This window comes from Lissotriton helveticus, chromosome 7, assembly GCF_964261635.1.
Source record: "Lissotriton helveticus chromosome 7, aLisHel1.1, whole genome shotgun sequence".
Lineage (NCBI taxonomy): Eukaryota > Metazoa > Chordata > Amphibia > Caudata > Salamandridae > Lissotriton > Lissotriton helveticus.
The window spans coordinates 363943871-363958088 of NC_136068.1; the positions used below are offsets into that span (position 1 = coordinate 363943871).

At 44.5% G+C, this 14218-nt stretch overlaps 1 protein-coding gene across 1 annotated transcript in view; it reads right to left on the reverse strand.

The window, feature by feature from the left end:
- Positions 1-14218, reverse strand: part of ASIP (agouti signaling protein) — a 497833-nt gene that overhangs the window by 225450 nt on the left and 258165 nt on the right. Inside the window, exon 2 of the mRNA XM_078652178.1 lies at positions 13266-13438. Within this exon, the coding sequence (XP_078508304.1) occupies positions 13266-13431 (166 nt within the window). The 5' untranslated portion in view covers positions 13432-13438. The remainder of the gene's footprint in view (positions 1-13265; positions 13439-14218) is intronic.

The window sequence follows — 14218 nt, forward strand, 5'->3', positions numbered from 1 at the left end:
CCCCGCGTTCAGAGTTCCTGGGTGCCCTGTGCGCTACCGGTGCCCCGGCTGGCAGGTCTCCGGGCCCAGACCCCGTGAAGCCCAAGCGCCGTCCGCCGAGTCGTGGACCGAAAAAGGGGAGGGGGGGGGGTCGCCCCGCCGACCGCCCTCTGCTCTGCCGGGTCGGAACCGCGCCTCTGCAGGATTGTGGAAGAGAGCCGTCGGCCACCCCCGGGTGCCCGCTGCACGTCCGCGATGCCGAGCTGCCCTCGCTGTCTCCTGTAGTCAATGGCCGGGGGTGGAAGCTCCAATTCTGTATTCCCTGTCACTGGAGTATCGGGCGCCCGGTCAGAAGCACCACAGGCTCCGCCCTGCTGCCACGCGACCCAGGGGATGCGCAGATCGCACAGGCCGCACCTCTCCACGGCTCCGGTGAAAGCTGTCGGGTCCGGAGAACGGCGCCGCCTGGGTCTCCAAGGTGCTTCCAGGCCCTCGACACCCCACCCGGACCGCAGATGGGCACCCTGCAGGGAGCTATTCAAAGCTGTGATAGGAACGGCGCCGGGGGGACCGAAAAGGACGTCCTACTCCGCCGCCATCTTGGCCACGCCCCGGCGGCATTTATTTTGATGAACTCAGTGTAGCCACACAACATTAACTATTCTTGTTGCACAGGACAAAAATGAAATACCCCTTGTGGGACTATTGGACTGTTTTTTGAACATACAGAGTATCTGTGCTTCTTAAATTTTTTTACTGCCAGGGGATTTGGGTGCACCTGTGCCAATTTTATATATGAGCATTGCAGATTTAGCTATTAAATTGTTTGCCCATAATAGGATTATTGCGTAACTCTGAGTAGGGTGGCGCGTGCTGCGCAGACACGCGATTGTGGCCCATTAAAACCCCCCATTGTTCCATGCACTATCTGGGTTATTTTAAATTATTTTTAATACTAAGATTGCGTAGCCTACTCTCCAATCTGAGACGGGCGTAGGTTGATTCTACTGGGGTGTCTGTTGTATAGGCTGGCTTAGGCTGTACCATGGGGAAGCATACCTGCCCTCAGAAACAACAACCCCTGCCCAAAGCTACCCCTTTATCGTCACTACCACCCACCTCAATTGATAGGATGTTACAGAGGACCATAGGGGTGGTCAATAGAGAAATAGAGCTCACTGAGTGGCGCTCGTCACTAACTTATGATTTAGGTATTTCAGTATCTGGTTCATGTACTCCGCAAAACTGCCACGCCAGTCACGTCAGCCAAACCACCCTCTTTCCCACTCCAAGAAGTTACACCTAAAATAGTAGTACAAAAGGGGAGATATACTACTAGTATTCCAAAGAAAGGGAAGCGTAAACAAACAACTGGGTTGGGAGCAAAAAGAAAGAAAGTAAGTGAGAAGTCATCATCTGGCGCAGAGATTCGGGAAAAGCCTGATTCAAATACTGGTTGTCCTTTGCACACAAGACTAGGCAGAGATTATCCTACCTGGGCATAGAACTTGTTGACTGACCTACAGAACCAACTTGGACCCATTGTAAGGGAAGAGCTCACCCCCATACTCAATCGCATGGATAAAGTGGTAACAATGGGGGATAGTAGGCAAGTAAACACCAACGTAAGCAGTACACAGGTATTAGTAAGGGGGAATGATTTTAGCTCCCAGGGGGGCATTTTAAACCTGACATCACCAGACGGGTTGGGTGTGAAGAGGGGCTTCAGATGCCGCCACAATTCAGGAGATAAGGTATTCAAATACCAATAATCACCAGGCAGGCAGGAGTTCCAATCATGAGGCCGGGAACAGAATTGTAGCATCCCCAGAGAGAGGCAGGGGGCAAAACAGCTCCCCTCCAACCGGGCTCAAGGAGACTGCAAGTGGGCTGGTGAGGGACAAACGCATCACTGGTAGGCATTAAGTAGTGAACCTACCGGTCATAAATTTACCACCTCCCTCTTCTCCGTGCGTAATTATATTGACAGGTGTACTCACAATTAAAAGTAATCGGACTAAATCACAATTGGATCTTAGGAACAAATGCCTGTTCTGGCTAGCGAGCACAGGCAGTTTGATTATGACAGGGCAGGGGAAATCCTGATGGTTCGTAGAATTGGCTGAGTGTGAAACCAACAGAAATCAATACAAGGGGACTGTGTAGTTGTAAATTTAAAAAATCCCAAAATCGCAGGTAGACTAGTCAACCAGAAAACATGCCACCAGGAGTCATTCACACAGATTAGGCCCTTTGCACTGGACTTTTTTATACTCAGTACCAAATATCATCTAGGGCCCACATCATTCCAGAAGCATGCAGATGGTCACCAAGTAATCCAACTGTGGGTAGTTGGGATGCCCCTCCCAGACGCTTGCTATTTAATATACCAGTAAACAATAGATTTAGGGTCTTGGAAAATTGACAAATAGCGAATCCAACTCTAGGCCAGGTCCATACCTCAGCAGTCGGCATTAGAACTGGAAGACCATAGTGGGGATTACCTCACCCACATAATGTGCCCTGGGTTAAGGGCAATATGTAAAGACCACCAACTAGAAACAACCCAGACCGTTGACCCAGAAGGGGTACAATCACTAGGATCACCCTTAGCCCTATCACCTGTTCATCTGAGTAAAAAACTGAGAGAGGGTGCATCTGTGAGGCCAGTAGATAACCATCCTACTGCCCAAAAGAGGGTCACTCAAACTCCTAATGCTAACATATCTGAGTGTATCTCTATCCTGGAACAAACTGTCCAGCCCAGACTGGGGGATCTTTGTGTACAAACACAATGTATGCATGTTCCAGGAAACCTGGGCACGGGAAGACCCTCTGAGGGTGGGGTTTGCTTCATTTAATGTCCCTGTTACTTCCGGGGGAGGGGTAGACCATCTGGGGGTTTAACCATCTGGGTAGGCTTGCATTTGGGCTGCAGAGCCGAACAGTTGACTACCCGTCCAATGACATTCAGTGTGTGGTACTCTCCTTTTCCTCAAAGATAAAAATTGCCTTCATTATTGTTTACTCCCTGCCTGTTAGCAGTAGTCAAGAATCTGCGACATTGGACCAATTGAGCCTCCTTGTTCCCACAGTTGATTCATGCACGTGGTAGATTGTAGGGGTGATTTCAACTGCCGATTTGAACCCCTCGTTAATCCAAGTAATACCATTCCGAGCGAGGAGGACCTGTAGTCGCTAATCCCAGGACCACAAATTTAACCCATCAAAGCCTGGTCCCCACTGGCACCTCAGAACAATTCATTTACATTAACTCTCTCCCTGAGAGTGTGCAATTGCCGCACAAAATCGGACATCCCTGGGAAGTTAACGTTCAACAGATTAGGTCAATCGGCCCTGTTGGATTACATTTTGGTGGAGACCAAAGGGTTTGTGATTTGGCTGTCCTGATGCGACATGACAGCGACCATAATGCCAGGACCATGGAATTGGAGACGCCGAATCTAGGTTACTCAAATTCTAAGGTCACCCACAACACCCCAAGGCAGCAGGATTAATACTCTCAAATAACAGAAGGAAAATAAGGTGGGAGCAAATAAAACAGTCACCTGATAAGATGGCCACAGTATACCAATCAATAAATCCGATTTTACTAGTAATGTAGGAGGCCACACTTACAGATGGTATTTCACTTACCACAGAGAGAGTTGCAAACCTGGAATAATACTCTCAAATAACAGAAGGAAAATAAGGTGGGAGCAAATACAACAGTCACCTGATAAGATGGCCACAGTATACCAATCAATAAATCCAATTTTACTAGTAATGTAGGAGGCCACACTTACAAATGGTATTTCACTTACCACTGAGAGAGTTGCAAACCTGCGTGCAGAATTAACAGCTAATCTGGCAGATGCATTCTATCCAGAGGTACCTCACAGGGTGACAAGATGGCCCAAACAATCTTGGTTCATTGCTAAATACCGAAAGGCTAAATGGGCTCTCCTAAATGCCATTAACGCGAAGGATAAGCATCATACTAAACTGAATCGGGTGCTGTAAACAGAATGGCATCCAGCAAGCAAAAAATAACTGGAAATTGGACAGATGGGAGGCTCTTAAATCTGCCTTAACCAGCAAAGATATGAAGGCTTTTGGACTATAGTTAGTGCAGGTGCCAGTGAAGGGGAAACAGCCATTGAGCCGAATATAGCATCTGAAGTATGGGAGACACATTTCCAGGCTCTACATACCACCAAGGAAATCATGGGTCAAACTAAGGAAGTCTCCATAATTACCCTGGGGCTCACCGAGGAGGAGGTCCCAGGGATTACCATGTCTGAAGTGTTAAATGCAATTAACAAGTTTCCCTTTGATAAAGCGCCAGGTCTAGATAAACTACCCGGGGATCTCTTTCGAGGGGAACCAAAAATATTGGGACCCTACTATGGGCTTTATTTAATGCTACCATGAATGGAGCAAACACAAGGCGATGATAGACGGAGTGCCGAAACCTTTCAGACACTCACCCCCAGTCACAGATCTGGGTTGAATCCATTACCATTCTTTAGATCACTTCTCCACCTCAGTTGAGACCCAGCTTTATGCAATTCAGTCTTGACCCTGTGCCTTATGGGAACAGTCCAGCCCGAACTGCCAAGCCAGGTCTTCCCTGAACCGGAAACAAGCATCCTGGGACCAGTTTCTGGGTAACACCCTTCATCAGCCAGGCTAGCTTGAATCCAGTGGCAAAGTGAGCAAGGGACCCACATCTGGGCATACCCTGCCAACTTAGGGTGAACAAAGCAAACACAAGGAGATGATGGTCCTAGTACTGAAACAGTTCAGACACTCACGCCCAGTCACAGATCTTGGTTGAATCCATCATCATTCTTTAGCTCACTTCACCACCTCAGTTCAGACTCAGCTTTATGTAAATCGGTCTTGACCATGTGCCTCATGACAGCAGTCCAGCCCAAACAGCCAAGCCAGGTCTTCCCTGAACCGGAAACAAGCAGCCAGGGACCGGTTTCGGGGTAACACCCTTCATCAGCCACGCTAGCTTGAATCCAGTGGCAAAGTGAGCAAGAGACCCACGTCTGGGCATACCCTGCCACCTTAGGGTGAACAAAGCAAACACAAGGAGATGATAGACAGCGTGCTGAAACTTTTCAGACACTCACCCCCAGTCCCAGATCTGGGTTGACTCCATCATCATTCTGTAGCTCATTTCACCACTTCAGTTCAGACCCAGCTTTATGGAAATCAGTCTTGACCCAGTGCCTCATGGGACTAGTCCAACCTGAACTGCCAAGCCAGGTCTTCCCTTTACAGGGAACAAGCATCCCGGCACCGGTTTCTGGGTAACACTCTTCATCAGCCAGGCTAGCTTGCATCCAGTGGCAAAGTGAGCAAAGGACCCACGTCTGGGCATACCTTGCTAACTTAGGGCAAACAAAGCAAACACAAGGCGCTCCCTGACACCTGGCTAGGGGCAGAAGTTGTAAAGAGAAAAAACGCATTTGATAATACAACTAGGGAACAGACCAATATGTGATAGGGGCAGAAGTTGTCCTAGTCCTAAAAAAGGGCTCACCTCTTCTACCAACTAATTATAGGCCGATCAGCCTGATCGATGTTACCCAGAAATTGTTTGCACAGGTCCTCCTTGACCGCCTCCAGGCATAGGTGAAAGAACAGGAAATCTTGAGCCCTTATCAAGCCGGATTCAGATAAAACACCTCCACCGTTGCTCAGATATTTAGACTCAAACTTCTTTACTGGAATACGGTGACTAAAGAGGGTGGTAGCCTCTACCTAATATTTGCGAATCTGAAATCGCCTTTTGATCTTGTGCCAAGGGCCAAACTATTGGGTGTATTGAGAGACCTGGGGATCCCCCCATACCTCCTTAGCATTTTGATGAGACTGCACTAAGCCAACTTTGCGCAAGTGAGGTATGGAAAATGTGATGAATTAACCCCCGCTTTTCGGTTAATAAAGGGGTATGGCAGTGGTGCATGCTCACACCTACTCTATTCTGTTTGTTCATCAATGCCTTGGTTGACCAACCCAGAAAGGTGAAGGACAATGATGCCCCCAAGTTAGCATGTAGTAAGGTCCCAGTTATGATGTTTGCTGATGACACTCTTTTACTTTCCAAATCGCTTATGGGAATCCAGTGGATTCTTGCTAGCTTTGTTGCCTTCTGTAGAACCAGAGGGTTGGAGATTAGTACACAGAAGACCAAATTTATGGTCTTCAATCCTGCCAACAAGTCCCGCTCTAACCCCTGTTTGAATTGCACCATGCTTGAAAGAGTGTTGGTTTTTGACTATTTAGTTGTTACCTTGACCGAAAACCTGGAGTGGGGGCCGCAAATGGCCAAACCAAGCCTTAAGCTTGCGCAGATTGTAGGAGGAATTGTAAAATGTATAGAACTTCCACCCACAAACCAACCGGCCCAATAGCTGAGATTTATAAAGTCAAGCCAGGGGTGCTACATTATACGGGGCAGAATTATGGGGGCATTGTACCGGTAGTAGCTTGATTATGGTATACAATAACTTTATGAGGCAGTTGTTAGGCCTCCCCCCTAGTACTCCCCTCACCCCTCTACACCTGGATCTGGGCATTAGGCCCATAGGGGAAGAGATCGGCCTTAGACCCATAACTTTCTGGTGAAGATAGGGGGTTACCCCGGAATTGGTTGTCTATCGGACTGAGCTTAAAGAGCTATTGAGACCGTTGGGTATCAGTAAAATACCTCGGTTTGTATACATAAACGATATCTGTCATTGTTTGGGCAAAGCAGGCTTATAGAGCAATCCTGAAGAATCATGCCATCCACTTTGCCAGCCAGAATTGGTAAAATCTTACTCCAGCCATTTGACAGTCGATTTTTAGAAAATCATGGATGAGTATATTATATAACCCTTCCTGGATGATATTCAACCAACCCTGGCAAAGAAACTATATGCACAGTTTAGATTTTGGACTGTACTGCTCCGTGCCTTCTTGAATAAATGGTCCAAAACTCAACCTAGAGGGTGCCTTACCTGTAACTACAAGGAAGAGACAGAGTTACATGTCTTTTTTTCATGTCCTAGTTATAAACTACCCAGGCAGTGCTGGCTTATTCAGCTCTGCAGGAATTTAGGTTTCGTACATTGTGCAGAGGCATTTAGAGTCCTAAAGTACGACACTCATGCCCCTATTGTTTTTGCTGTATTGCATTTTTTAACTCTTATGTGGCGTGTTCGTTGGACTTTCTTAAACAAGTTACCACGTCCTTAGAAACTTGTATTTTTTTCTTACTCTTTGTACTTATTCATTCCTTTTTAAAGTTTTTATGATAATACGCTTTGATGAAATACTTTCATTAACCTTGGATTGTACCCTATTACACATGTTTTTGTTTTAAGTGATTACCAAGCTGTTTTATTTGGAAGGGTTATGTTTTGACTTGCCTTGGCTTATTTCCTGGAACATTCTAAAATGCACTTTATTATTGTTAATTTTGTCATACTTTGCAGTTATTTACTGGGACACTTTTTAGCCATACTTTTTATATGAACTAATGTTATGCTTATGTATTATCTATGGTTCACTTGTGCAGACTCCTTGGGGAGGAAACATTTTTTTGTCTGTTTATGTACTTTTATGGTCCATGGGACCGAAACAAAGTTATGGAATGGAATGGTATGCAGAGATGAGCAGTTTTTATTGGAAGCAAGAGTCTCTAGTTCATGAGAACTTCCAATATCTTTGAGAATCAGCTTGATTTGATTTTCAAAAAAATCTGACAAGTCATCGCATACCTTCTGTGATGATGTAATATGTTGTTTAAGACAGGAAGGATTTGGATGATCACAAAGTATATCAAAAATCTTTTTAGCTTTATTGGGGGCGGCCGAGATTGACCCACAGTAGTGGCTTTTACTTTCCTAACTTTATTTTTATAATCGTTTAGGGAGGTCTTCAGGTTTTGCTTATCTTCGTCTAGTTAGTGCCGCCCCAATTTCCTTTCAAATTGCTGACAAATTAATTTAGCCTCTTTTAGAACTGTGTTGCACCAAGGAGCGGAAGGACCTAAACGAGGTTTTTGGGTCAAAAAGGAAATCTGCTTATCAAATACTTTTAGAATTTCACATTCCAAGGTTTGACAATTCTTCTCTATGGGATTTGAAGAGTTGAAAGTCTTTGAAAGGTACCTACCTGCTCCCAATTGGAACTTATCTCTTATTAAATGTTATACGTTAATCCAATGTTATCCTATCCGAGAGACAGGTCTTACAGTAGTGAAAAACGAATTTAAGAGGTTTTTTTTACTATCAAGTAATGTAAAACATTTACAGTACATGTTCAACTTCTTAACTACACTGCACCCTGACTTATGTCTGTTTAGGGCCTATCATACAGGTGAGTTAAATGTACTAAAAAAGGACAGTTTAGGCCTGCAAAAAGGTTTATATTGCCAGTTCAAACTGACAGGGTAAACTGCACACACAGGCTGCAATGGCAGGCCTAAAGCACGTTTAGGGGGTTACTTAATTGTGGGTGGCACAATAAGGGCTGCAGGCCCACTAGTAGAATTTAATTTGCAGGCCCTGAGTGTATGTAGTACCACTATACTAGGGACTTACATGTAAATTAAATGTGCAGATGGGTGTAAGCCAATGTTACCATGTTTTAGGGAGCGGGTATGCACACTTGAGCACTGGTTAAAAGTGGGAAAGGGCACAGATGCCTAAGGCCAACACAAACAATATCAGCAATAAAAATGGAGCAGTAAGGCAAAAAAGTTTGGGGAAAGGCCACCCTAAGCATGACAGATTTAACAGGAGACACATTAGGGGGCTCGTACTGGATTGACTCCACACTGTTTGCCCACCTTCAATGTCTTTAAAATACTCATTGTTGCAAAGTAAATTATAGTGTGCCCTTGGTTACTCAATTGCTTAAGTGCTTCATGTGACTTGTGGGAAGACCAACTACAGGTGAAGATACTCCATTAAGGCTGCTCTGACTCTGCAGTGCTCTACAATGTCATCCTTTAACTACGCGCAAGGGGCATTGAACTGACATTGCGGTGGACCCTCCAATACCTACACCAACACCTAGACCAATACTATACCTGCCAAAACTCCATCTAGAACCATGCAATAGTGGGAGAAATAAAAAGTGGATGAAATTCAAATTGCCATTAAAATTAAGACTAGAATAAAAGCTTCAAAGGAGGCCCGTTTCACTTAACTGAAGGTGTGGTGGCTATTCCAAAAACAGATTGAATTGTTCCAACCATTTTCTGTTTGGGGCCACTTCTTCTCATTCCCTTGGGAACACCCACCAGCAAGTACAGCAGCAAGACTGCTCAGCCACATGAAACATGATCAGAAGTGAAACACCAACAGCAGAAATCAATAAACACAGCACTCCAACACCCAGTGGAGTAACATTATCTCCCACAGCCCACTCAATGCGTCGGGGGCCAGAGTTCCAGGGGGGCCCTCCAGCATTGTGCAAGGGCAGCAGGCCCCAGGCCCGAGAGCTCCTGACTGGATCCTGATCGTGTAGAGCCCCCTCCATGTACTTTGTAGGGGAGGGGCTCCAGTTTCATTAAGCCACTACTCTTCCAGTGTCCCAATTTACCACAGCCCCTCACCGAGATTACACTACACCTGTCTCCACATATTAACACCAACTCAAGACGTAGTTGGATATGAACACAATAGTGAATGCTTCTCAGGTGACCCTGGAAGGGTCTGTGCAGATTCCAGCTGAATCCACCCTCTTCATCCTTCAAATGTTCACTTTATCCAGACTGTTACTTCACAGTGGCATTATCCTCAGAGACCCTCACTCATGTTTTAAAAGTACTACTAACATTTTATTGGTGATAGGGGGCCATTCTCTGGTCCTTCCAGTGCTTCTATTAAAATGACAATGTAGCAATAAGTTTTGGTCCGGCTAGACATAGGGACATTCTGTTTTACTATTGTACTTTCCCTAATTTTCACCCATATTGCCTTATTACTAAAAATGCTTTGAATGGACTCCATGAACAGTGAAGAGTCTAGTTACTCCAGTGAAGGCACATCAGTAAGATTTCTGCACATTGCCTCTACCATTTTGCATTGGTGTCTGAGCAGAACCCAATGCTAGAAATGTGGCACTGCTGTGGGTGGATGTGATGCTTGAACTTTGCTCAAAGATACCAGGTCATAGTTAAGGCATGACTGGAGCTTGATGGTGCTCCATTTCTTTTCCGCTGTCCTATTACTTATACCGTTCCCTTCCAATGTCCCACTTCCTTGCTGCTGGCTGCACTTCTCCACTCCCCGTACCTACCCTGTGCGATTCCGCCCTCCTCTACTTCACCCTCCATGAACTACGTGTTATCAATATCAAGGACTTGGGCTACTTCCTCCCACTGAGCTCTGCACTGCCCAAACCTGAATTCTGTATTGGTCTACACACGTGTAAATCTGGTTATGCACCCTCCAGATCATGTGATGGTCCCCCAAACCCTTCGGTGATGTGTACACCCAGATCCTAAATAGCTCTAACAGCAAAAACCATGTGCTGCTCTGCCCCCACCCCAACAAATCCCTTGCTTGAGGTTTACAGAACCCTGTTCGATGAATTGATCCTGGCCTGCTGCATTACCATTGTCTTTCCACAGTCCCCATTCAGCACACTTCACCCCCATACTAACCCATCTCTCCTTGTGCCCCGAAATGCTCTCATTTCCCTCTTCCATAATACTATTTACTTTGGTTTTTGGGAAGTGAAATGCTACACTTACTTACAACAGAGGTACAAAGCGTGACATCTCGTCTATGTATTACTCAGGCATGCAAACATTTTTTCAATATATATATATATATTTATAAAAGCCTAAATGATTTGCATTGTCAGTGCTTGTTTTCTCCATGCTGTGCATCTGAGCCGATCACCTGTTGAGAACTTCCTTGGAAAGTCTGATATTTTAAAACTGAAATCAATGGATTGTTATGACTCAATTTAAACAATAAGTCCTGCAATAGGAAGTAGTAGTGTCAAAGTTCTGTCATCTATGTGCTTGTAATCAATCACATAGGAGAAACTATATTCAAGAAGTGATGCAAAAGAGTGATGACCTTGGGTTGTTTGGGGCAAACTCTTGTCATCATTGGAATATTTGGAACAAGTATCGATATTTATTGGCTGAAAGGCCTCAGAGGCTGTTCCTTGGATTGGCTTTCAAAATGTTTCTGAGTTGTTCTGTGGCATGCATACATCAGCACAGACTTGCACACCACATATTTTCTGCATCACCCCCACCCCCAGTCAATCCGTAAGATGCTTCTTGACTAGGTCTATTTCACTTAGTGAACTTGTACCTGTTGGGCAATATGTATATGGAATATCTTGCTTGTGACCCACGTGAACGGGATTGATGCCATTTATTGACCTTAGTCTCACATGTCTCTGCATTTTCCTCACAGCAATTTCAGTGACACCCATCAGCACCTAGTGCCACCTGGTCTGTACTTTATCATGGGAACGTGTGGCACCATTTGTAACTGCATAGGTGACTAAGCATTTCTATTTCCCATATTTTGTGATGTGTGGTGGGGAATGTGCTTGTCTAAAAGTGTGTGTGTGTGTACGTATGTGATTATGCAAAAGGGAGAGAGAGAGAGAAGGAGAGGGTGAGGTAGCCTGATGTCTGTGCCTCTCAGCTTGGCAGTATCATGTTCAGCAGCCAGCCAGTAGTCTGGGCCCTTTAACAGAGCACCCACAAATTGTGATAACGCCTCCTCTGTGGATACTAGGTCAATCTCTGACTTGATAGGTTCCACATTTGATATGATGATGATGATACTTTACATAGTGGTGGAAAATGTTGATGTAATGTGGCTCTCTGTGGCATGTTGGTGGGTGTTGATCCCCCAGTACAATGCATGGTCCTTTCAAAATAAGTGAATATCCATGACGTGATGATGCCCACCCTTAGCTGTTGGTGGCCATGCAGGGATGGTGCTAGCCTTTGGTATAATACTGGACCTAACATCATGGTGGAATTTACATTACCGGCATCCATGTGCATGCACTGCCTGCTGTACACAAGTAAAGGACTGGATGGTGTGTGATAACAACATTTGATTGGTCGAGGAACAGAGAACCCCAGGATATTACTCTGTGATAGCAAGCCATGCTGCTAGGCTATTTCAACATTTTAAACAATTCCCTGCCTATTAATTTGTGGAGAAGTGTGGCTCAATGGTTAGAGCGGCAGACCCTGATGCAGAGGTCTAGCCCGGGACCAGGGTTCAATTCCCCGCCTCGGCGGGTCTTGGGCTCAAAATTCCACGGACCTGATAATTCTTGCCTCGGTGCCTATTCCAATCATGGAGTCCCACTCTGCAACTCTGGGCAATAGCTTGCTTAATCTCCACAACTACCCCCACAACGCTAAGGGTGCCTGGCCTCCACCTTGGGGGTGCCCAGGAGTGGACACTTCACAGGGAAAGCCATGATGGGTTCTACAGCGGTATTCGTACAAGCACCTTGAGACCCTTGCGGGTGAGTAGTGCGTTATACAAGTATCAATTTACATTTACATTCTTGATTTCACTCACTCATGTATCCAACCATGCAGTCTTACCTATTCATTCACTCATGTTTATCCATTCATGAGGCAAGTATCAGTGCACTCTTATTCACTCATCTAGCCCTTCTTCCAATCATTGACTCCCACCTTCACCCACTCAAGCATTGACACATTCACCCACACCCATTAGCTAGTGACTCAAGAAGCACTTTGACTTGTAAACCAGACCTATTGTCTTCGTAATGATTATTGTATGTACTGTTTGCTAGTAGGATAGCTAACACTAACAAATTATATTTCTTTCTGTTTATCTTGCCCTGAAACCAATAACTTCAGGGGGTACAAAGAATAAGGGAACTTTTACTTAAGTTTGGAACATTAATGTTTCAACAAGTCCTATCAAACAGTATACTCTTATCACGTATGAATGGTTGCACATAACTTGTTCTGCCTATGAAGTCTTCAAGAATGCTAGAATTCCAGCTGCAATCAATACTCAAAGTAGATACATTTAATGCTTATGATGAAAGTTTACTGCCATGCTTTCTGTTTTAGTGTAAAAAATATGATTTCTTGATTTCTTGACTTTTCACCCCATGAAGTTTCTCTTGCAAAATCAGTGAAATTATCAGATTTTCTATTAATATTTCTGAATGCACATGACAATAGCCTCGCTCACAACACCGGCCGCTGAAAGGCTTTAAAAAGTTAATCAAATTTTTCCTACCGACTATTGAGATCGGTGGGAGAAGTTCTTGCAGTTTTTTCATGTCGTTAGATGCACTGTTTTCCATGATGGTCTTTTCCTCAATATTCATATGGGAATTGGTCACCAGGATGGATACGATGCAGAAGACAAAAATACTAAAAAACAGGTTCTTCTCAATCATCATGGACCACCTGGAAGAGAACAGTAGAGGTAAGCATGTACTTTCATCATGGATGAAGGTTCAAAATTGGGTCTGAATATAAGACAATCTTTGAGTGATGTTCATCTTTCCCAAGTAACATGATCCTCTCATTATCTACATTGTATTAATTTAGCTATTTGTGAAACCGAGACATATGTTTATTTCTGGGCACATTAGGAGTACTACAGTGAAACTGAGATGCACTTTAGTCTTACTTGCCATCTTAATATGTGTTCAATTAGGGTACTATCTCTAGTCTGCAAGGCTTTCTTAGAGAATGCAAAAACACTGACCTTACCAGACCACAAAGCTGGGTAAAAAACAAGTTCACCAACAGGCATCTAACATACTCCTAAGGAATAGTAATGAAAAAGGCTTCTAAAATAATGTGACTCACAATTGAAATATAAAGGATGTTGAGGTGTATACTTCTTGTATGGCAAGCACCAGACATGTTATACTTTTTCTCCATTAGGTGGTGGTGGGTTGTTTTCCTGGATATGAGGCTATGCCTATCGTCATCAAGTCCCTTTTTGCTGAGCAACTGAGGGCCTGATGATTGTGTTGCTTTGTAAACATGAGGGTCATCTTGATATTTTAATTTGTCGAGCTACTCTTGTTACGTTACCATGAATTCTTTAATTTGCCGAGCTACCCTGGTTAAGTTATATATGACTCACAGTAGTATACTATTATATCTCTCTACATTTCCTAACTTTATATATTTTTCATTCTTAGCAATTATTGTGATCTTTGTTTAATTTCTGTC